Here is a 26,018-nt window from a genome sequence, read left to right on the forward strand (position 1 = left end):
TTGATTAAATATGAAGAATTTTCTTTTACTTTAAATCATTATTTTTCATAAATATATTTAAAATTTACTTTTTTAAAATATGCATGAGTAGTAATATAATATTTAATATTATTACTTAATATCAAAATCAAAATTTAATTATTAAAATTGTATAATAAACAACATGCTATTACTTATTATTAAAATTAATTTTTAATGATCAAAATTGTATATTAAATCTCATTAATATCAACAATTTAATTCTTCATTATGTACAACTGCTATAATATATATATATATATATATATATATATATATATATATATATATATATATATATATATATATATAAACAACCACTAGTTTCGATCAATGGCTAATATTTATTCATGTCTGCTTTACTATATGTATATGTTACATCTGATTAGGTTAATGATTATGTATTTGTTACTATAATTAAATTTTGCTGCTAATAATTAGTTCAGTTAAATTTGATTAGATTACATAAATGGATATTGTAAAATTCAAATATCTAGCAACAACTCACATTTCTTTTAAAACACTACTAATTTTAATTATTATTTTTTATAAGATATATTTAAATAATTACATTAAAAATAAATTATATTCACATATATGTATATATAGATATATACACGCATAATAATTTATTTACTAACTTATATACTTAGTTATTGCATATTATGAATTATTTTAAATTTAACTATGAAATGATATAATATTTAATTTAATTATTTTTTATAATATAATATTTAATGTTGCTATTTAATATCCAAATTATTTTTTAATTATAAAAATTGAATGTTAAATAGTATTAATGTGAGGTTTTATTTATTTAATTTTTTGGGGGAACATACACAAATAAATTTAGGATTGTGTGCAAATTTAAAATTTTAGTAATGTTAATAATAGTATTAAAGAGACTATTTAATAATAAAAATTATAATTTATAATTTATTATAACGTGCATTAAAAATACTTATGTGAGTGGTTGACTAAACTAATTTAATTAGAATTAAATTTGGTTTGAAAATGAGTTTCTTTGTCTTTCCTTCATTGGGCTAAAACTCTCGTACAAGTTTGTTTGTTTGTTTGTTTTTTTTTCTTCTTTCTGTTCTTGTTGGGCTGTTATTCCCTTTTCGGCTCATTGCAGCATTCTACACTGAACGGCGTGTTTGGATGGAAGCCTAAAAATTGCGGCAATTGCGAAAGCTATTACTAATCACTTGGACGTGGGACATTCACGTTCGCGCTTCTTTTTTCTCTTGGCATTGCGTTAACGTTGCGTTTGTGTGTGCAATTAACATCACACAACAAAACCTTGTTCGTTCTTCTCTGAACTCTCTCATTAGTGTGAGCCGAGAGTCATGACGGACGGTCATCTCTTCAACAACATCACCCTCGGAGGCCGTGGAGGCACCGTAAGCTCTCTCTCTCTCTCACTTCTAAACCCTAATTTTTAGTTTGCCACATTCAACCTTGTCTTTTGGTTTCATTTTACATGTATTACTAAGAGTTTTGCTAGCTGGTGGTTAGGGTTTTGCTCTGCGTTTTTTTCTTCTGGTTTAATCCCTAATTATTATTACTATCCTAGAAGATTACCTATTTATGTATTTTATAAAATGTGTTGAAACTTTACTTGTGAGTTGTGACTAGTGTGGGATTGTTTTGCGTTAGTGGTTTTTGTTTAGCTCTCAAAACCCTAAGTGAGTGCTTTGTTTATTAGATGAAAATTGGGACAAGGTTTTAAATTGCGGTTATGGTTGGGGGTTTGTTGTGGTTCTTGATATAGCAGGAAATTACCCATCAGAGACCCCGAAAACCTTGATGATGCGGTTAAAATCACTGTCACCGACAGTTTTTTAAAACCTTAGTAGAAAGTAGACAATTTAATAAATTGTTTTCTTTGGGACCATATTTCTAGTTGTATCAAGCAAGTGCAAAGTATTTTCGTTCCAATTTTTCTACCTTCTATACCAGTAAGTGATTGATTTCATTTGGTGTTATGTACCATTTATTTATATTCTGTAGGAACAAGCGGAGTATGTATAGCCCCTACTCAGAATTGCATTGCTTGTTCCATGTCAAGTTTTTATCAGTTTCATTGCTTTTTGATAAAAATGTAATAGGAATTAGAGTCAAAGAATTGAATTTTTCTAGTGATTTGTGCATGAGACTGGAGTTTGCAGTTGAATTAAGATGTGTGACGCTTCTTTTCATGTAATTGAGATTGCAGAATCCAGGGCAGATAAAAATATATCCTGGAGGAATTATATGGAAGAGACAGGGTGGTGGTAAATTAATTGAAGTTGATAAATCTGACATAATGGGGGTGACATGGATGAAGGTGCCCAGGAGTAACCAACTTGGTGTTCAAATCAAAGATGGGTTGTACTATAAGTTCACGGGATTTCGTGACCAGGTTACTCTCTCTGCCGCTCCTGAATGTGTATATTCATACATTTGATGTGGAAAAAGGAATTCTAACTTTTGGTTTTTTTTTTTTTTTTTTTGTTCCTTTTATTAACTGTGACGAATCTAAATATTGAGAACTTGGACTTGTACTGCTATCAAATGCTGGATCTTAATTTATAATATTGTTATTTTATTCTTATTTTGCAGGATGTTGTAAGTTTGACCAATTTTTTCCAAAACACCTGTGGAATATCAGTAGAAGAGAAGCAGCTTTCTGTTAGCGGACGTAATTGGGGAGAAGTTGATCTAAATGGTTGGGGAAATTACTTGAACTGATTTATGTGTTGTTATTGATATTCTCCACATACATGATGTGTCATACATATCTTAAACGTCTCTTTGTCGTCCTACTTGCTATGATTTTTGTAAATTCAGTGTCTGGGGAAAAAAGTTAATTTGACATTATGTTGTGTTTGATATAGCAGCACTCATGAGGAAATGGTATGTAATATTTTTAGCAAAGGGTAGAGCTCTCCTATTTTCAAAGAAATTTAGTTGATATCACCCAGTTTGTTCTTGGAGAGCATTGATTTTTCTTGATAGTGCAGGATGATTTTCATATATGAAGAAAGGCAGTGAACTTATGTGCTGCTACTTTTTTCCCTCCCCAACTTGCAGTTGCTTCTTTTCTTTTGTCATACTCTGTCGAATGCATTTAGGCACCACTACCTCCACTTTGGTAATCACATGAAGTGCAATTTTTGTTAAGATAGGAAAATGGTTTTTATTTGTGTGTGTTTTGGGGGTGGGGGTGGTTGACTTCTCAAAGAGGAACTTTATTGTTTTTCTTTATGATGGAGCTTGTTTAATAAAATTTGACTTGCTGCTTTTATTATTTATAGTTATACTAGTAGAGTAGTGGATGTTCTTATGTTTCTATTTCCATTTCAGGAAATATGCTGGCTTTCACGGTTGGTTCAAAGCAAGCTTTTGAAGTGTCTTTAGCAGATGTCTCTCAAACGCAGCTTCAAGGGAAGAATGATGTGATCTTGGAGTTTCATGTGGATGACACAACTGGAGCAAATGAGGTATATCTATATTTTCATGCACTTATATAGTCTTGTATGGTTTAGCAAATCCATGCCAAACTGGCAGCTTTTTGCATGAAAATTGTTCTCATTCAAGTTTGGGCTTGTACAATATTGAAGGCTCTAGTTATTTGGTTCAATTAAATTGTCAATTTTTTATGGCCTAATATTGTTTGTTATGATCTCAGAAAGATTCACTAATGGAGATAAGTTTCCATATACCAAATTCCAACACCCAGTTTGTTGGTGATGAAAATCGTCCCCCTGCTCAGGTGAGTTTTTTCCAGACTATAAAAGATCCCATGTTATAATAACTCCAAGGTTAACCGACATTTAGTTTTTTCTGGATCAGGTTTTCCGTGACAAAATTATGTCTATGGCTGATGTTGGCGCTGGAGGTGAAGATGCTATTGTTACATTTGAGGGTATTGCGATCCTTACACCAAGGTAATGTCTTTAAATGCATAGACATATATCATTCAAATATTTTTGGCTTCTTACAGTAGTTTTTTTGTACTGCTTGTATTTGTGTCCTTTCAATAATATATCAAGTATCAATATTTATTAATTGAAATTTGTACTTTTTTGTAGAGGACGATACAGTGTTGAGTTACACATGTCATTCTTGCGGCTTCAAGGACAGGCTAATGATTTCAAAATCCAATATAGCAGTGTGGTTCGCCTATTTTTACTTCCTAAGGTTCATTTCTTGAGCCTGTACTTTCATTAAAGTTGACTGATATTTGTTTTCATATTAAGTGATTAAGTGATGAGTAAAATTTAAATGCGATTAGCCAGTCATGTCTTTTAATTGATGCTTTTCTTTGGACTTGTTAAGTGCACTGACAATTTTACTATGTTTATGTAGTCTAATCAACCACATACCTTCGTCATTATTAGTCTTGATCCCCCTATTCGAAAGGGACAAACATTGTACCCTCATATTGTGATGCAGGTAAGTGCTCAATACTTCATGATTTGCCAATTTATGTGATGTGTATTTTACTTGCTTCTGAACCTAACATTGGTTTGCTCATTTCTATATAGTTTGAAACTGATTATGTTGTTGAAAGTGAATTGGCAATAAATGAAGATCTTTATAACACAAAGTACAAGGACAAGTTGGATCTGTCTTATAAGGTATTTTGCTTAAACTGTTAATAATTTATTCGTCATTATATAACCCGAGATACTGCTTTTCAAGGACTGTTTGGGAAAATAGAAAAGAGCATCTTGCCCATTTTAGATGATTGAGTGATGCATGAATTTGTTAACTGTTGGTCATGCATATCACATGATGCAGTATCTGATGTGTTTCATTTTCAATTCAACAATCAGGGGCTTATTCATGAAGTGTTCACCACAATATTACGTGGTTTGTCTGGTGCCAAAGTGACCAAGCCCGGAAAATTTAGGAGTTGTCAAGATGGCTATGCAGTGAAATCATCTTTGAAAGCTGAAGATGGAATTCTGTATCCCCTTGAGAAGAGCTTCTTCTTTCTACCTAAACCTCCCACTCTTATTCTTCATGAAGAGGTAAAATCTGATTGTTCGTACAGACAACCAAATGTCAATTACTGGTTGATATAGCATATGATATTTACACGATGGAGGTTTTAATTGTTTTTTTTTCCCTTTCCTATTAGATTGACTATGTGGAATTTGAGCGACATGCTGCTGGTGGGTCCAATATGCATTATTTTGACCTTCTTATCAGACTAAAATCTGAACAAGAGCATCTCTTCCGTAATATTCAGAGAAATGAGTACCACAATTTGTATGAATTTATCAGGTAAATGGTAGCCCATTGCCAAATTCTACATACTACTAATTGTTATATAAACAAATTGTTTTTGGTCTGCACATGCAGTTCAAAGGGCTTGAAAATTTTGAACTTAGGAGATGCACAACCTACTGTTGGTATAAAGAAGGTTCTTGAGAATGATGATGATGATGCTGTTGATCCACATCTTGAACGCATCAAAAATGAAGCTGGTGGAGATGAAAGTGATGAGGAGGTGATCAAACTGATGTTTTATATAATTTTCACCCTTATCTTTAGTTCATAAGTAGCATTTAATAAATTTGTGTTTTTGTTTTAAAAATCAAGGAGACATTTATTTATGTTGTGACCAACAACATCTGAAAATAGTTGGGCATGAAAAAGTTAAGTGAACTCAAAGCTTACATTTCAGTTTTTGCAATTATTGAACTTACATCCATAGACGTGCAGTTGACTTTTCTCCTATTTTAATTGTCTCCATTTTTGTTTTGTGTTTTCTTTTTTGCTTTCTATTATGTTTGTGGGCATTTGTTCTGTGCTTCTGTAAGACTGGACTCAACAAAAGTTGATCCACTTTGGTATTTGGGGGCTCAGTGTGGCAGGATTTTCCTAGTTTTTTTTGTTTCTATATAAACATTAAACGGTGGTAAATGCCTACAGGATTCCGATTTTGTTGCTGACAAGGATGATGAAGGTTCTCCTACTGATGATTCTGGGGCAGACGATTCTGATGCCACTGATAGTGGTGATGAGAAAGAGGCAAGCGATTTTTATTTTTTTTTGTAATCTTTGTGATACTTCTCTGCACTTTTTATCTATGGTGTGTCTGACACCTTAATGGTGACCAATTTTCAGAAGCCTGCCAAAAAGGAATCAAAGAAGGATCTGCCTTCTAAGGCATCTACTTCTAAAAAGAAATCAAAAGATGATGAAGATGGAAAGAAGAGAAAACAGAAGAAGAGAAAGGACCCAAATGCACCCAAGAGGGCAATGTCTGGTTTCATGTTCTTTTCTAAATTGGAAAGAGAGGTGTGTTCTATTCTGTCATATTGGCTGTTTGGTTTTGGATTTGGGTGTGTAAGTTGTGGGTGGGAGTATTTATTAGTTATCACCTTACTTCTGCATAGCTGCCTAGCCTCAGAGTTTGGGGTTACAATTACAATGGCAACTAAGTAGATTTTTATACTGGATATTTTGGGGGAGAAAATCAAAGTTTCTAAGGTTGGGTAAAGAAAAAAAGGTAATGTTGAGATCATCCTGCAAAAACTGTAATTACTGCAAGTGGGGTTACATAGGTACTATTCCAATGTTTCTGGACACTGGACATTTGCTTCGAACTCAGTGTCGCCAAATATGACCTTTAGCAAAAATTTTAATAGGTATTTTGATTGTAAGAAATTAAAAAATCCACCTGAAGTCAATTATGGGTTTATGTAAGTTGAGTTCTATTTACTTAATATTTCCTGATTCTTTTTTTTTTTGACAGAATCTAAAGAAAACTAATCCTGGAATTTCATTTACGGATGTGTCAAGAGTACTTGGAGAGAAATGGAAAAAGTTGTCAGGTATGACTGGTTGTCAATTGTTTCATTTCATGCAGATTTAGGGACTAAATCACCAACTTTACATTGTTTTACCTATTGAATGCACAGTGGAAGAGAAGGAACCATACGAGGCAAAGGCACGTGAAGATAAAAAACGTTACAAGGATGAGATTAGTGGCTACAAGAATCCGCAACCCATGAATATTGATTCAGGAAATGAATCCGACAGTGCCTAAGCTCCGTATATTTCTTACTGGAGTGGTGATGACATCTACTCTCATGCTCCGTAAGTTGGCACATTTATGCTCTTGGAAATGGCTTGATAACTTGTGAACATGCTCAAGAGTTTTGTGCTCTGTTGGTTTGCATGGCTATAGGGAAGGCAGGGACGGTAGAGCTTGATGTGTTGAGTAGGTTCCTATGCTTAATTGAATTAGTGGTCTTTGTGAATTGTGACCCAATTTTCGCTAAATGACAGTGCCTCTTTTTAGAGTTTATGACCGGCAGATGTAGGATTTGTAACAATTTTTTTGCTTCAACTCTTTGCACGAATAGGATTTAAAATATTAGATCAAGCCTACTTTTTTTTATTGTTTTTTGTTCCAGATCTGCAGATTGGTACTTGATCTGGGATATGCATCCGTTTAAATGTGATAGCTAAAACTAAAAGTTCACGTTTGGAAAATCAGTTTTGTAAATGTTCATTTTAAACTTGTCAGAACTGCCCACTTAGAACATTACCTAATATACTTTTTTTATAATTGATTTAAGTTTGTTGAAAATTATAAAAATTATGTCGGTTTAATTTATTTTTAATGAATTGTACTTCTAAATTTGTAGTTTTTGATAAATTATAACCAATAATAAAGTGTTGGAATGGGTGTTATTAAGAAGAAATCTTCTCCAGCGAAAAGAAAAAACTGAGATGTTTGAAGTGTTGTGATCTTACTGTTTACTTTTTAAAATATCACTTTATAGTAACAGTTGGAATTTCGTAAAGTGGTAAAGTTACTGCTGAATATCTATAGATGTTGCTATCACTCCTCTTTATTTCTATAAGCATGATGGCAATGCCTAGGTGAAGTTGAGGGATACAAGCGTTTTTGTTTACCTGTTCATCTACTCAGCTATACCAATAACAAGTAATATGATTTTTGCTTGGATATTTTTTAAATTCGGGAATATAAACTTGGGGTCTAATAACCAATAACAAAATATATATATATATATATATATATATATATATATATATATATATATATAGCAAGTTCCACCAATAGAATTCCTTTAATGCACAACATGCACTACCTTCATCTAGAGTGTAGACGCATGATAAAAATCAACCATCCCTTCACAGAACAAAACTCTACCCGGAAAAATTGTATTTTTGGTTCCCTAATTTATCTTTCGTCTCGAATTTGGTTTCTTAGTAATTTAATTAACAAATTGGGTCTTTCTATCTTGTAAAATCATGCAATGTTGGTCCCCCAAGTCATAATTGGACATTGATCGTTAGCTAGTGACGTTGACTGTCACGTATCACGTTCTTATTCGATGATGACTGTCGCGTGTCACGTTCTTATTGGATGTCAATTTCATAAAAGATGAAATGCATTTTTGTTTTCATTGATCAATCAGACTATGACACAAAACAGTAATTATCCAATAAGAACGTCGCAAGTGATGGTCAATATTCCTTTGTAACGGTTAAAGGAAACCAACATTTGATTTTATAAAATAAGAGGACGCAATTAGTGAATTAAATTACTAAGAGATCGAATTTGAAACTAAAAATAAACGAGGGACCAAATTTATATAATTTTGCCTATTAAAAAATTCATTCCCTTTGTTCACTGATTTTCTTGTGGAATGAAGTTCAGCACCAAATTAATTTCCTTGTGCATCTAAACTTGGTCCATCTCTGCGAGTGCAAAGTCTCAAATCTGGAATCCAAAAACTCAAATTTGTAGCAATATAACAAGGCTAAACTCCATTGGGCATAACTTAATTAATTTAATTCTCACAAAACACAGTCAGAGAGAGATCTGTCTGCCGATTATTGTTGTAAACAAAATTCAATTTCAAGATTACAAGATATGCTGCATGAATCACGGAAGTGGGAGATGGGGGAGGAGAGATATTTTTTTTAATATTAAATATTTAATTACTATAATAAACCTCAAAAATTTAATTAGGTATTTTTGTCTTAAATTTTTGGTGATCTAGTATGGATATAGCAACCTTTTATATATATATATATATATATATATATATATATATATATATATATATATATATATATATATATATATATATATATATATATATATATATATATAACTTTATATTGCCGGTGTGAGGTGTGAGGGTGACACATTGGGGTATGGTCACCTCCAAGTTTTTGAAGTGTACTTATGTTGTTAAATAATAATAAAATCCCCCACCCCCATCCTGGCATAAAAAAATAAATGTTTAATTATTAAAAATTGTTGATATTCATGTCACTAAATTGCTTGTATTTGTATTGAGAACTCTATCTAGCTATATAGTTATCTACTATATTATGGGACGCTTACCATTCTGTCTTTAATAGAATTTTGTTGAAAGTGGTCTGCAAGTTATATTCAAAAGAAAAAGAAATCAATTCTCAAAAATTCAATTTTGCACTATATTATGTCCCAATGTATTCAAGGCCTTGAATGCCTTGTAAATATTGGTTAAGTTTATGTAACAAAATTAAAATTTGGAAAATGAATTGAATGATAGACAAGAGTAAATTAAAATAAAAAATGTGATATATCTTTTTTGACATTTATTAAAATTATGTTATTCGTTTAATGAAAAAAAAATATTTACAAATTTTTTAATTAAATCACGAGTCTATTTTATATGCAATATATTTTTATTTTTAAGTACTTAAATATAAAAAGAACTTTATTTATTTTTTCATCTTGAATCTATAAAATCTTAAGAGTCACGATCGACTTGCTTTTCATCACAGTAAAAACACAAGCGATTTGATTTGTTTGAGAGCTAGCATTTCACCTCTTCACACTAAAAAAAATATTAATTTATAATGTCACCTTAAACCATGGTTGGATTATATGACAGTTGACACGTTCAAGTATACATCTATTTTGGATCCATGTCATGTTTGGAATATATAAACTTTAATTCCTCACCTTCGTTGTATTAGAAGACCCAAAACTTTAATCATACGCGCATTATTTAATGCTTAACTCCTAATTTTTAGTTAACTACAATAATATGTTAACTATCATATTGACCCATTAACCCTAATCTCGGTAGCCCCTATGATATGACAACTGAACAATTCCTATTGCCCCTATATTGTTCAACTTTTTAATAATTCGCTTAATAATAAAGTGTTGAAATTTAAATAAAATATTTTAAAATGTAAAAAAAATTAATATATTATTTACTTTATTCTTAAAAAATATTGAGAGAAATTATCAGAAAGATTTATAACTATTCCTTTGTTACTGGTATTGTGAATGGAATTGGAGTCTACACGTAAAGTTGCAAAGCATCATTGTCAATGCAAGAGAGTATGGAATTAAAAAAAGACATGAACTATTGAATAATGACATTATTCGTTATCAAATTAAAAATCATTTTCAAGACTTACCCTAAATCGGGTTAAAAGATTTCAAATTTTAGTTCATGGAGACCATTTCTATATGAATAAAAGTTGTTCTCATATTAAAAAAAAAAATCCAATTATGGACGGTTCGTTGTTCAACTTACTCGCTACTCTCATTATCACCACATTTTATTGTCACTAGTTGTTTTTTTTTGTTGATTTATCGTAACATGTTAAAATACATGTAAAGTATAAAATATGAATATTTTTTCATATAATTAATATTATAATAAACAAGTATGATTAATATATAAATTATATTGTAATTAAACTTCATGCTAAATAAATATATTTGAATATAAGTTATATTAATATTTACAATAAAAAGTCAAATTATGATATAAGGGATAAACGATTAAAAATATTAAATATACTAACAAAGATATAAAAGAAAGATAGTTTGATATTGTTGAAAGATATTTTTTAAAATTATTTGTTGTGAGAATAGTGTGTGAAAACACATCCAAAAGATAGAAGAGAGAATATTGAAAATGTCAAATTAAGAGGATAATAAAAGTAAAAAATCTTACTTTCAAGTTGTATATTTTAATTTATAATGTTTTTAATTCAATTTTTAATTTATAATATAAGAATAACTATAATGGGATACTATTTGCAATGTAGAAGTGTCTATATATAATTACTCTTCGCATTAGAGGTAAAAATAAACTCGATTAAAGTAGGTTTTGCAATATTTAAATTTAACCCCTATTTTAAATAAAAGACCTAAATATTATCTACTTATTTAAATATACTAATATATATATATATATATATATATATATATATATATATATATAATTTCGAAATATTATAATAAATTTTAATACAGTAATAATAACAATGTTATTATTGTTTTTATGTATTTTATTAATTTAAATTAATCAACATTTTTTTGAAAGGAAATTAATAAATTGATCGACATATTAAGTTTAAAATATTTGTAAATGACTAAAAACCGAACTAAATTTAATTTAAACATAAAACAACTAAACTAACTCATTTAATAAATATGCCTAATATAGGTTATGACTATATAGTAAGCTACCCATAGTCTCTGACGAATAATTTAACCTATTTACATCTCTTGGAAAAGAATACAGTACCTGACTTAATAGTTAATAGCTACCTAATAATATTCCCGAAAATGTTTTTAACCATGTCACTACAAGAAAAACAATTGAATTCAGTGATTTTTTCAACAACAGTTAAGTTATTGAGATATTTAGCAACAATATTTAATTATTGTTGGGATAAAATTTACCTTTTCACAATAAAATGAATATCGCCGGAAGAAAATATACTTATCCCAACGACCAAACTTATTGCTATCAATATTGTTGTGAAGAATGTTTTTTTATGTCAACGTGTTGTCACTGAAAAGTACAGTTTAGTGTTGTTGCAAAATGTTAATTTTTTTTATTTCTTTAAACCAATTTAATATATATATATATATATATATATATATATATATATATATATCCCAATAATAAACAAACAAGTGAATCAAAGGTTCGTTCTAGCTTAACTAGACCAAAACAAATTTATATCCTAATAACATTATTTATTGTATGATAACAAAAATAAATTGATACCAAAAATCAACTTAATAAGTGTTTTCTTACACATATATGTGAAAATTAATATTCCAGCTGTTTTAGTGTATTAAATTAGCAAGTTTCAGAAGTATTTTTAAATTTAAATAAAAAGCCAATTAAGAATCTATTGTTTGTTTTTTTATACAGATATAACTACCTATCGTTAGTTAATAGTACGCTTTAATGTATATTTTCTTAAATTAAATTTTAATATTTTTTATTGTTTAAATAAAATATTAATATTTCATTATTTAAAATTGATATTTGTTACTTCAACAGAAAAAAACTTTAAATAAAATTTTCTCAAAAGATTTTATTTTTTTATAGATACTTAAATTTTTTTTTATTGATAATGAGTTTTGAATTTAGTATATTCGCGTTACAGGATATTTAACTTATTAAGATTTTGATCTTGATGTGAAATTTTAGGAGAATTTTTTTGGTAAATATTTTAGGGGTTTTTAATTTGAATTTAAATTATTTTTAATAAAAAATAATTAAATATTAATAATACATCAATTTTAAAATTTTAATAGTTGAAAAAAACAGTACTTAAGGGAGAAGCTATACTCTTCTGCTCTTTTCTCCATTCACATTATTCCACTCTTTCCATCAGCAATCACATCACATATAAATATATTATCTTTATTTCCATTTTTTTATTCTTATTTTTCATTTATAACTTCTAAACATTTTCCTCATCATATAAAAATGTTAGCAATTTTTTTTAAATCAGTCTTACGATGGAAATGAAATATCTATATTATAAGTCATTTTATTATGTTCCTGACAAAGTTATTTTAAATTATATATATTATTTTAAGGCTTAAATATGATTTTGATTCTTGATATATACTTAAATTTTATGTTTGATCTTTAATAATTTTTTTTTTGCATCTACTTCCTTATATTTGAAAAGTTTTATGTGTTCATTAAATATTCGATAGCGTAATTTGTGAAGGCTTAAAAACCGCCAGCATTTGTTCAAAACCAACTTTAAATCTTCTTCTAACGTTCAAAAAACCACAAAAATCAATCAAAATAAAAAATAAATAAATCAAACATTGAGAACCCTCTTTCGAGTCATCTACTAGCCCTTCACCTATCTTATTCTCCCTCCAACCTTCATCTTTCAAAACGGATCTCATTTTTTTTTAAAAGAAATAGATCTCGCTGATAATAATTTTGAAAACAGATCTCAACCCAATCTCATCTCACTGTGCAAGACCTCCCACACGACACCATTTGAAGTTTCTTTGTCTTCAACAAAGTTGTTATTAACAAGATCTATTTTTTTTATTTTAAAAATATTGAGATGTGTTTTGGAAGAAGAAGGTTGAACGGAGAAGAAGGTAGGTGAAAGGCAAAATAACGGTAAAGACCTTTTAGAAATTAAAATGTAAATTTCAGGGACTAAAAAATTCACTTATTAAATTTTAGGGATTAAAAAATTCACTTATTAAACTTGAGAGACTAAAAAATTCACTTATTAACTATAGGGACTAAAAGGGATTAGTTTGGAAACTATAGGAACTAAATAAGTAATTAAACCATTTATTTATTAGTTTAATTGATTCTAGCTGTTTCTAACCGACAAAAAATTTAAATTTCATTTTGAAACAAATGTTGACAATTTTTGAGCTACCACAAATATTGTTATCAAATATTTAATGGACACAACATCACTTAACTGACAATAGAGATCTAAAACAAAATTGTTCAAATATTAGGGACCAGATATAAAGAAAAAATTTATTAGGAATAAAACGTAAAATTTACGTATATCAAGAATCAAAAACATATTTAATCTTTTAATATGATAATAATTATTTAATATATAAATTATAAAAATAGTTTTTAAATTTAAACAAGAATTATCAGTATAAGTATAATAATCATATTTATTAGTTTTTTTTTATCATAATTGTCATTAAGATAAGATGGTATAACTTGATAGGCATTAACTGCATTTATGGGTCAAGAATTTAAGTACTTTTTTCATAATCATAAATAGGATATTTGACTCTTTGTGAAACTTTAAAATATCCTTACCGGTTTTAATTTTTTTGGATCAACTATAAAATTAATTTTTATCTAAAACTTAATCATACTTAAAGTTTCTATTTTTTTTATGAGTGTGAATTCAAATATATATATATATATATATATATATATATATATATATATATATATATATATATATATATATATATATATATATACAGAAAAATTTCTTTTACCTAAAAAGAATTAATGATAATCTATAAAAAACCCATGCCACCTCCGTTCCTATTACTAATTAAATATACACAATGCATTGTCTACTTTGCTAGTGGAACGGTACTGCTCTTGCAGGACCACATATATTATGATTACGAATATCCATAGTATATTTCTCACCCGGCCCTTAATTTAATTATTTGCATTGGAAACATGCTTACGAAGCAAGTATGCAATACACCAAAAAAGTTATATGCATTATGAATAGTCTAACATTTCACATTTCATTAATTGGATTGGACGTTTCACGTGGTGGCTTGTGCTTGTAGTGAATGGGTGGAGCTAGTGACTGTATTATGCAGGTGGTAGGATTTCTTTGTTGGTGGGTTTCGTGCATTTCATGTCATGGGTGGAATAGGTATCAACAATGTCCAGCAGGGGGGAATAGGTAGTTGTAAGGACTTTGGGTTTAAATTGGCACTGTATGAAGTGAGTGTACCTATGTCACCATTGAAAAGCTTGAGGAGACATTCCTGAAAATTGGTACGAGATGAAAAGATGAAAGGTTCTCTATGAACTGAAAGACTGAGGTTATGAATAGGAAGACGAAGGTCACATAGGCAAGATTAAAAGTAATATTTAGTTGTTTAATCTCAACCGTTAATTTAAAATAAAATGAAAAGTTCAGATTAAGATTAAGAGTAACATTTTAAACTTACTTTTGTATTAAATGGACCCCCTCCCATTATTATATATTATGTAATTGTGTTCGTTCATGCATTAATGGATATATCAATGAAAAAGTTTCAAATCTTTTGCATGGCCGGCAGTGTACGATGTTGTCCATGAAGCTTAAGCTAGTGTTTGGCATTCTCTGTTTTCTGAATTCAAGAAAAAGAAATAATTATAAGAATAAATAGGATATATCAATGTAAAATTTGTTTTTTCAATTACATATTATCATATGTAAGTTTATTAATTTTGATTGTCTTAAAATGATGTTAAAAATAGATTTCCTATTGATTAAATAAACAATTAATGCATGCCTATTAAACTCTAACTATTATTACATTTAGATTTAAATAACTCTTTAGTTTCTATAATTATAAAATAGGGTTTGTTTGTTGTGAATTTTTTTTCTCTATTTCAGTCATTGACATTATTGTTTTAGTTTCACTAAAATTATATATATATTTTTTATATAAGTTCCTTTAAGAAAATGTTGCAATCGAGATCATAAGGACATTGAACCAAAGAAGCTCTATCTATGAAAAACAATTAGTGACTTGCCATCCAGGATAATTTTGATAAAACATGGAAAAAAAATCCTTAAAAAATGATCCTCAACTAAAAATAATGGGTTTGAGAGTTGATTATGCTTTTAGAGAACATGTTAGCATCGTACAATGTCCATCATAAAGACGTCTAACTCTAACTAAATGTCTAGAATTAAGATGACTATAAAAATATATATTTTACCCCCTTGAAAAAAAATTAAGAATTAAATTTAATATGAATAACATTTATTTAGAATATAAATAAAATTATGAAAAAGTTAGTATAAAACAAATATGAGAAAGATAGTTTTATCGTAATGATTTGATTCTCACCTTTGTGTATCATTCAATGAGGAACTCAGAATCTAAGTCATGTAGTTCTTTAAAAAAAAAATGTTAGTGTGTTGATTGATTTAGACTAAAATAGTGTGTAAAAAAATTCTTAAGTCACGTAGTGTGTTAATTTTTTTTTTCAAAATGTTCAAGGACCTATTAATGTATTAAACTCTATAAAATCAAAAGAACGAAAATATGATTAGAAGGTTAAGCATTTGTTTTATATTTTAAAATATCTACCACTCGAAATCGAAAGGTTTTCCAGATCAATTTATTTACAGGCAAAAAATAGAATAAAATAAAATAAACTTTTTGCAATGTTTCTTGTCAACTAGACCAACGAGCGTTATTAGCATGCTAACTAAATAATTTAATTACTAACTTTTGTTAAAGAACATAATTAATAATAGAAATCAAATCACCAAAACACTTAAATACATGTTGTAAACTAATTTTTAACCACTACTACTTAACTAACATGTGAGTTTTATAATTTAATCATTGATATCAAATTCAGGTTAAGAATGCAAGAACATTAAATAGTCAAAAGGAAATTATTTCAAGTTTAAGCTTTAAACATATAATTATATTAAATATTAAGAGAAAATTTTGTCACATATAATAATTTTAGACTTAAGTGACATTATCTTTCATTCAAAGATACATTTTTTCTTCGTACAAAATATATTTTTTGTAAGTAGTTACTTTAAGAAAAAGTCATAAATTTAGTACTCTAATATAAATTGAAATTATTATTTTTAAGTTGGTTGTTTAGGCTTGCGGGAGTGATGACTTCCCGTTTTTTAGGGTGGTGCCTAGTCGTCCACCCTTCTTCTTTATGTACAAATGTCTATTTGAGGTCTTGGGCATCATTGGTCTTGCTTCTATCCACTTGGTGAAGTAGTCGATGATGACTAGTAAGTATTTGACAACTCCCAAGGCCTTTGGCAGTCTTCCCAGTATTTCTATTCCCCACATGGCGAAAGGTGAATGGGAGCTCAGACTGTGAAGGTTGTCAGGAGAAGTGCGTGGCACATTTGCAAACTCTTGACATCGTTTGCATCTTCGGGTAAAGTTGAGGGCGCCTGGCCTGAGTGTTGGCCGGTAATAGCCAGCTCGCGCCGCTTTGGTGGCTAGGGAGCGCCCTCCGGTATGGAGACCGCAGATCCCTTCGTGAACTTCTTTCATGAAGTAGTCTGCCTGTTGACTGTTTAGGCATTTGAGTAGGGGTTTTGTCAACCATCTTTTAAATAGCTCAAGGATGGCGTAGTAGTTGGCCTTCCATTTGAGGCGTCGGGCTTTGTCCTCATTTGGTGGCAAGACCCCCTAAATTAGGAAGTTCTTGTAGGGGGTCATCCGGTTTGGTTCCTCCTCTTCTCCAGCCATAATTTCCTCAGCATCTATGTTGGGAGTTTGGAGTGTGTCCTGGATGATGGTCTTGAGGTTCTCGACTTTCTTGGTGCTTGTTATATTGGAGAGTAGCTCCATTCGAGTGTTACTTTCCCTGAGGATGTAGTACATTTTGAAACATTTGAAATTTTCGATGAGAGACTTTGCTATATGATAGTACTTGAGCATCACTGTTTCATTGGTTTGGTATGTGTTGGCAACCTGTCCTTGGACAAATTGAAAGTCTATGTAGCATCGTAGCCTTTTGGCTCCAACTTCTCTTGCAAGATTCAGACCTGCAATGAGCACCTCGTACTGTGCCTGATTGTTTGAAGCTTTAAAGTTGAGCTTGAGGGCTTGCTCTAGAGTGATATTGTCAGGGCCTTTAAGGATGATCTCTACTCCTCTTCCTTTTACGTTGGGCGCACCGTTAATGTAAAAGGTCCACTGGTTTAGGATGGTTGTGTCGTTTCCAACGAATTTTACCAGAAAGTTAGGCATGAATTGTGTCTTCATGGGACCGCGTCGTTCGTACTAGATGTCAAAATCTGAAAGTTTGATGGACTAGGCAACCATCCTTCCTGCGAGTTAAGGATTTCTCAAAATCTATTTGATGGGGTAGTTTGTCTTGACTACTACTTGATGATTTTGGAAGTAGGGCTTAAGTCGTCGAGCCAAGGTGATAAGTGCTAGCGCCACCTTTTCGATCATTTGGTAACGCTTCTTGGCATCATGGAGCATGCGGCTGGTAAAGTAGATAGGGAGTTGGTGCTTCCCTTCCTCTTGTACGAGGGCTGAGCTGATAGCTTCATTAGCTACTAAGAGATACAGAAGCAGGGGTGCTTCTGGCCTGGGTTGACTCAAAACTGGCGGTGTGGCTATGGTCTTTTTGAAAACCAAGAAGGCTTATTCATAAATCTCATCCCATGAGAAGGGCTCAGTTTTCTTGAGCAGTTTATAAAATGGCTTTGCCTTTTCGGCGAGCTTTAGAAGGAACCTGGACAAGGTTGCTAGCCTACCATTGAGCTTCTAGACTTCTTAAATGTTGGTAGGGCTGAGCATCTCCAGTATGATAGTGCATTTGTCGGGGTTGGCTTCAATCCTCCGGTGTGTGATCATGAAGCTGAGGAACTTGTCGCCGCCTATCCCGAAAGTACATTTTTTAGGGTTGAGGTGCATGTTGTATTTGCGTAGTTCCTCAAATACTTCTTCAAGAGTATGCTTTGAGACTTGAAAACCATGATGTCCACATATACCTCTATGTTTCGTTCGATTATTGTTTAAAGACTCGGTCCATTAGTCATTGGTATGTCTTGCTTGCGTTTTTTAGGCCAAATGGAATGACCCTATGGCGAAAGTTGGCATCTTTAGTGATGAATGTCATTTTCTCCTCGTCTGGAGGATGCATTTTGATCTAGTTGTATCCGGAGTAGGCATCTAGGAAGCTTAGCACTTGGAATCCGGACGCTCCATCGACCAGCCTGTCAATGCTGGGTAAATGATGTGTCTTTGGGGCATGCCCTATTCAGATCAGTGTAGTCGGTGCACATTCATTGTTTGCCTTTGGCCTTCTTGACCATTATGACGTTGTTGACTTCTTCTTTGACAACTTCTTCTTGACCAGGACGATGTTTGGCCTGGGGTATGATGATCAGCTTGTGGTAGATTATGCCGGAATGAATTCTCGGCATGCCAGATGGCTACTAGGCAAATAAATTCGCATTTCTTCGTAGCATGTCGAGGATGCGCCAATGCTCATGACTGGTGAGGTCCTTATTGAGTCGTATGCACTACCCTGATTTAGGTTCGAGTTATAGTTGGACAAGCTCTTTGATGGGTTTGGGACCTCTGTCGGAGGTGTTGTCTCGCAGATCTATGTCAAATTCACTGTCCAGGCTGGATTGGTAGACGGTCAGGGCTCAAATTTGAGACCTTTCAGCCGATGTGGGGTGAGGCATGGCAAGCTCCCGGATGGGAGGATATGGTGCTACCTTCAAGCTCTTTACGTAACACTATTATGCTTGCTTTTGGTCAGCCTAGACGGTTACAATCTCCCCTGTTAGTGTAGGGAATTTCATTGTTAAATGGGGAATGGAAACTATGGCTCCCAACTCGTTGAGTGTCTTTCTACCGATTAAGGCAAAGTATGATGTGTTTGTATCAACCAATAGATATTTGATGGTGAATCTCCTGGAGAGCTTGCCTTGAACGAAGGTGATCATCAAGTTCACGTATCCTCTAGTCTCGACTTTTTTGCATGCAAAGTCTAGAAGTGGACCTGCGTGGGGGTTGATAGTGTTAAGTGAGACCTTTAGTCTATGGAAGGTTTTCCAATACAAGATATTAGTGGAACTGTCCTGGTCGATGAGGACCCTGGACACCATGAAGTTTGCTATGATTATGAAGACAACCACAATGTTATCTTGGTTGACAAGGTTGATGCCCTTGAAGTCCCTGTCCGTAAAGGTGATAGGAGGGAGACTTCTCTGAATCGGTGTGTTGACAAAATTGATGTCGATATCCCAGATGGCATGTAGGAGCCATTTTCGGGACTGGCTAGACTATCCTCCATAGGAAAATCCACCAGCGATGGTGTTGATCACACCTCTGATATGCTGGGCGGGTTCTTATTTTGGTGGAGGTTATCGCTTACGCCACTGTGGTTGGTGTCTTTGTCTGCCTCGATCTTCTGCTCTTCTTTTGTATGCTTCTTGGTTCCTATGTTGCTCCTATGGATGTCCTTAGGGTCTTGGTTCTTCTTGGTGGTTGTCTGGTCTCTTAACAAACTAGGCTAAGTACCCAACTTGTATATGTTCTTCTATCTTGTCCTTCAGGGCCCAATAGTCTTCAGTATTATGACCAATACTTCAATGATATATACAGTATTTGGTTGCATTTGACCCTGGCCTAAGAGGTTTTGTCTGGGGTAGTTGGATAGGTACCTCCAGGTTGAATGTTTTTTTAAGAATCGTAGTACTATTGACTATTAGGGGTGTGTAACGCTCGTACCTGGGCCCTTTAGAGAGAAGCTGGTGCTTGTCTAGCTTGTGCCTCTTGTCCGACTTGTGCAAGTTGGGCTTGGTGTGAGCTTCGTGCTTGTTGCGCTTCATTTTGGAATATAGACATTTCTTCCATCTGGATATAGCCCTTGGCTTGTTCACGCAATTCGTCCATGCAACTGGGTGGTTTTTTGCACCAATTGTCTATGATCTTATCGAGGCATAAGGCTAGGAGCATGGAATGCAATGCTACCTTGGGATTGAGATTTCGGATCTAGACGGTTGTGCCCCCAAATGTGTTCATGAAGTTTCTGAGGGACTCGTCGTCTGCTTGTTGCAGACTGACCAAGGCAGCTGAGGTCATGCGGTGAGACCTGCTAGTGGTGTACTGTGCACTGAATCGTTCGACTAGGGTGTCGAAGCTGTTGATGGACCTAGGTGGGAGTCCACCGTATTAGGTCAATGTTGCTCCCTTGAGGGACGTGGATGACACAACATAGGATCGCATCATCGTTGGTGTAGAGGTTCGCTTGTGTCATGAAGGCATCTAGATGCTCGTTTGGATCTGTTGTCTCATCATACTGCTCGAGGTTGAGTGGTTTCTACCCCAAGGGTATGTCTACCTCCATAATGCAGTCAACAAAAGGATGTCGACAAACAGTCTGCACCGAACGGTGCATATGGGAGAGACTCAGATCATCTAAAGTGTTGTTTGTGCGTTAGGGGTGTAATTCCCCTTTGGTGCGTTCAGGCAAGGTGTGGGCGGATTGCTCGTTGTCATGGGGACGTCTGACACGAGTATCTAGCTGGTCATGGCCAACCTTTAGATTTTTCAATTCTTCTTCGTGGTGTCGCTCCATCTCCACGATGTGATTTTGAAGTAGTTATAGAGTGTCTGTGTCTATCATAGTTGCCGAACAAGGATGAGTCTGTGAGGGGGTCTCGCGTCTGAGGCCAGACCGAGTGCCAACATGAGTGAATGTGAGAGGATTGACGAGAGGCAACGGGGTATACTTTACCGTGGCCCCATGGTGGGCGCCAAATGTTCTTACCAAAATCTGGAACCGTGACACGCTAGGGCGTACGTGGTTGAGTGTGGTCTCGAACTTCACACGTCGGCTTGGAGAGGTGCCTTTGACAGGAGGGGGGACGTGCAAAACAAATGACTCTGACACTCAAGTAAGAATATGAGTAAGGAAAGAAAAACAAGTATATGCTTAATAATGATCATATGAGCGAGAGAGAAGGGGGCACATGCTTATTGCCGTGTGCTGAGTGTGTGAGTAAGTCGTGCAGAGGAATGCGATGGAACTTGCATTTATATTAGTTGAGTGTGGTTGTTGCTCCTTGTTTGTAGGTGTTGTTGTAGATAAAAGGTAGAAGATAATCATACCTTTATATAATGTGTGGCGTTACAGATAATTTAATACCTCTCAGTAAATAAGATATTCAAATACATTTGAATATTAATAGGTTAGAGATAACATGTTTGTTGGAGATCCCAGCTGCCAAGGGTTAAACGTCTGCGTTCTTGTAGCATGACTGACGTGGAGGATTGACACATGACTCTGAGTGCCAAATAAGATGTCACTTGTATTTTGTAGATCTGCACAGCACAAGAATATATTTAGCCTTTCTTTTTAGTTTAGCTGGTAAATGGAAAAATTAGAATATAATTAGTCATTTTGAAATATGCATGTGTTTTACTGCATTGAAAATGTGCATCTTGACATATTAATTTTGACGTCAAATGGATGGAATAACGCAAAACCTATTATATATAAGGCTGGTAATCAAATATTGTTTGACGTAGAACCAAATATGTAAATAACATGTTTAGTTTTTTTTTTTAAATAGATGCATTTAGATTAATTTAAATTTTAATAATAATAATTTTTAAAAAATAAACTAAATCGGAAACGTATTAAGTGAGATTATTAATAACAGTCCTGTGATAATTTAAAAACCGTAGTGTTTGAGATACCCTTTTCTATGAAGATATCAATAATTTTTATAAAATATTAACATTAGAATATGAATATAAATATTTTTAAGGACTTATTGAAAAATATGTGGGCTTAAAAATATTTAATAAAAATATTTTTAATTATTTAAAGTAAACACTACTAAAAAAACAACTTTCTACATCGCCCAATTAACATCGGTTATAGCTAAAACCGATGTTAACGAAAGCACGGTGACATTTTTGTAATTAAATGGAGTTACTTAACATCGGTTTTAGCAAAACCGATGTTAACTACTTCATGCTAACATCGGTTTTTTAAATAACCGATGTTAACATGATGTTAAGATGAATATGGTAACATCGGTTTGGGCAAAACCGATGTTAACTTCATAGAGTTAACATCGGTTTTGAGGGAGCCGATGTTAAGGAGTTGATCTTAACATCGGTTTGTTAAAAAACCGATGTAATGTATTTGATGTTAACATCGGTTTTTACAAAACCGATGTTAAGTACATTTAGTTAACATCGGTTATCCATAAAAAACCGATGTTGTGTTTATAAGTTAAAAAAAATAGAGATTTCAGAAGCCGCGCGCGTTCGAAAACCTTGCCCTACCTCTTCTCTTTCTCCTCCCGCCTGAAATCGCTGTTCTCTTTCTCCTCCCGCCCGAAATCTGCCAGAAACCGCTCCGTCGACACCCACATTGTCGTTGGTCGAACCCACAGAACCCCCTACACTGCCGGAAAACCCACATTGTCCTCGCTGGAACCCACAGAACCCCCTACGCTGCCGGAAAACCCATATTGTCGTCGCTCGAACCCCATAGAACCCACATTGTCCTGGGTCGAAGAAAACCCTAGATACAGAGTTGCTACTAGGGTGCTGAAACAGTCGTCGGTGCTCAAAGGTCAAAGCTTTCTCCGCGAGATACGTAGGTGAAATTCATGTATGTTAAGTTTCGTTGTGAGTGGTTTGACCCAAATTGGGAGTGGCATCGGATAACATTTTGTTTGCGATTGTATAGGCTCCGCTGACGTGCGTGTGTTGCTGGGTTCTCTTCATCAAGGTAACACTAACTTCTATACTTCATTTGACCTATTTTATTTTTTTTGGGTAGTAATAAGTAATGTTGCATGATTTTTAGTAAGGTGTTATTCTGTTTGCACTATAACAGAGAATCAACCATGATTTCTGTAGATGGATCCACAGGGTTATTGAAATTTCCTGCAATTGCTTTAACATTTTACTGTCCAACAGAGGGGGCTTCACTATTGTTGTTTTAACATATTTTTTGTTTCTTGAGCAAGTAATGCTTAAGTATAGATAATGTTTTTACCCAAGTGGATTTAAGGAACTGGGTTGCTTGCTCTCTTTTCTATTTTATTTGCTTAATTGTTGAATGCTTCTAGACTATTTATAAACTATTCACTTGCCTCGTATTGGTAGTTTCTACTCATATCCTGTTATTGCAAATTATGCTTGTAACTGTTTTAAATAGTTAACTGTTGATATTAAAATAGGTTATTGCATTTAGTTATGTTACGATGTGGGATTAAAATAGGTAACTGTTGATAACTGTTTTGGACTATAAAAATAGGTAACTGTTGATATTAAAAACAGTTACCTATTCAAAGTAACTGGGTTCGTCAGTTCTCATATTCTTGTATTGCATTTAGTTATTATGCTTGTAACTGTTTTACAATAACATATCCTGAAGTGAACTACTTATCTGAAAATGATGAAGGGTTTCAGCCTTTATAATGTTAGGATTTCCACCCAGGTGTCACGAATCTGCAACCCCCTCAAAGCATTTCTCCTCGTCCTCAAATTAATAACTCTATGAAAATAGGATGTGTTGCTGTCCCCCTCTTTGATCCATCTGCATCTTGATTTATGCTTATGTTGTTTTTATTCAATAATCTATTGCCATTTGCCTGTTATATCTGGCTATAGAAAATAAATCTTGGGTTATTAGATGAGGGTTATTCTGGGAGGGTGAGACATGATAAATTATACTAGGCTCTTGCAATAATTGACTTCTATGTTGCTACTACCATTTAGATCGTTTAAATAGATGTGTGGCTTGATATTGTATTAACTGATCTTTATGTTATATAGATCTTGAGGCTTGCTAAGGATCTTGGAGATTTTCTACTTGTTGGAATACACAGAGATCAGACAGTCAGGTTGGCAACCTTTATATCTCTGCCTCCCTACTGTATTTACTTTTTTATTTTTTTGTACTTTTTTTTGGAAGGCATAATTTTTTTTTTGATCAGCAAAGATAATTATATTCATATATATAAAAAGTACCAGAGGTACTTGAAATACATGTAGTTGGATGGCCATGATCTGGTTCCAAGTCAGACTAAAATAGAGTTGTTCTGCTGTTGTTCATTATCAAACAATGGCCTCCTCCATGACAAGTTCCACTCCCATTCATTATCCTTGAAGCCTCCCATTTGTTGGATTGAGTTGTTCTGCTGTTGAGAGATTACAAACAGCCTGGGATACTTTGTGATTAATGAGACCTCACCTTGTATCCACTCATCTTCCCAGAATTTGAACCTGTCCCCTCTCCCCACCTTCCACGAGATCCCTTTTTTGATCTTCTCACCCTGTTGTGCATTCTGAAAAATTATCTTTAGATCCCTCTACCACAAAGAGTCCTTATTACTGCATAATGTATAATATATTATTGAGATAAACAAAAATAGTACAAGTGGTACTGAATGAAAAGATAATACAAAGCACCTCTGGTGCTGCCTCCATTTACCCAGCAAAGCTTCATTAAATTTAGATATTTCTTTAATTCCCAAACCACCTTCCTCCTTAGGTAAGCAAATAGCTTCCCATTTTACCCAGGGAATTTTCCTCCACCTCATGTCCCACCTCCAGTTATTATGATTAAAATGTCCCATTTGAGAGATGTGGTCCTTTTGCTGTCTACTTATAAGGAAAAGCTGATTATACTTCTGCTGCAGGGTGTGTTGTTCCCCTAGCCAGTTATCAGTCCAGAATTTAATATTCTCCCCACTCCCAACCTTCCAAGCCAAGTTGTCTTTAAAGATACCGCAGTCCGACTGGGGATACAGATTTCTAATGTCTCTCCACCAGTGGGAAAAGCCCCTTTTGTCACTACCATTTTGGAATTCTGACCAACCACCATAATTTGAAGTTAAAATTCTGACCCAGAGCTGCTGTTGCTCAGATGCAAAAGCCCATATCCATCTTCTCATCAGAGCTAAATTGAATTTAGAGATATCCTTTATCCCCAGGCCCCCTCAGTCTTAGGGAAACAAATATCATCCCATTTGACCCAAGGAATTTTTTTGTGGTCATTGTCCCCACCCCACAAAAAATTTCTTTGGAGGGATATCAGCTTTTTGACTACCCTCTGAGGAATTTTAAAAAAGGAAAGGAGATAAATTGGGAGGGAATTAAGGACAGAATTGATAAGGGTGATCTTCCCAGCCATGGATATATCTCTTTGAGCCCATTTGGCTAATTTAGACTTGAATTTAGAAATGAGAGGCTCCCACACCAGCTGGCTAGAAGGATTAGCCCCAATAGGTAAGCCTAAATAGAGGAAAGGATATTCCAGCTGTCGACAGTGCAAAATATTGGCTGCTTCCAAAGACCAATTGACTCCACCCCCTATTATCCCAAATCGACTTTTAGCAAAGTTAATCTTTAAACCAGAAGCTAATTCATATCCTCTTAATAAGGCCTTTATAAC

At 33.2% G+C, this 26,018-nt stretch overlaps 1 protein-coding gene across 1 annotated transcript; it reads left to right on the forward strand.

Moving 5' to 3' along the window:
* Positions 1-1,085: 1,085 nt before the first annotated feature.
* On the forward strand, positions 1,086-7,405 carry LOC100780190 (FACT complex subunit SSRP1). The gene is made up of 16 exons (XM_003516975.5): positions 1,086-1,421; positions 2,237-2,422; positions 2,623-2,728; positions 3,367-3,503; positions 3,692-3,775; positions 3,856-3,950; positions 4,095-4,203; positions 4,372-4,458; positions 4,551-4,643; positions 4,842-5,039; positions 5,150-5,295; positions 5,374-5,521; positions 5,947-6,045; positions 6,142-6,315; positions 6,773-6,851; positions 6,939-7,405. The coding sequence occupies exons 1-16, from the start codon at positions 1,368-1,370 to the stop codon at positions 7,064-7,066; spliced, it is 1,923 nt and encodes a 640-aa protein (XP_003517023.1). The 5' UTR covers positions 1,086-1,367; the 3' UTR covers positions 7,067-7,405.
* The last annotated feature ends 18,613 nt before the right edge of the window (positions 7,406-26,018 follow it).

Source organism: Glycine max, chromosome 1 (genome assembly GCF_000004515.6).
Source record: "Glycine max cultivar Williams 82 chromosome 1, Glycine_max_v4.0, whole genome shotgun sequence".
Lineage (NCBI taxonomy): Eukaryota > Viridiplantae > Streptophyta > Magnoliopsida > Fabales > Fabaceae > Glycine > Glycine max.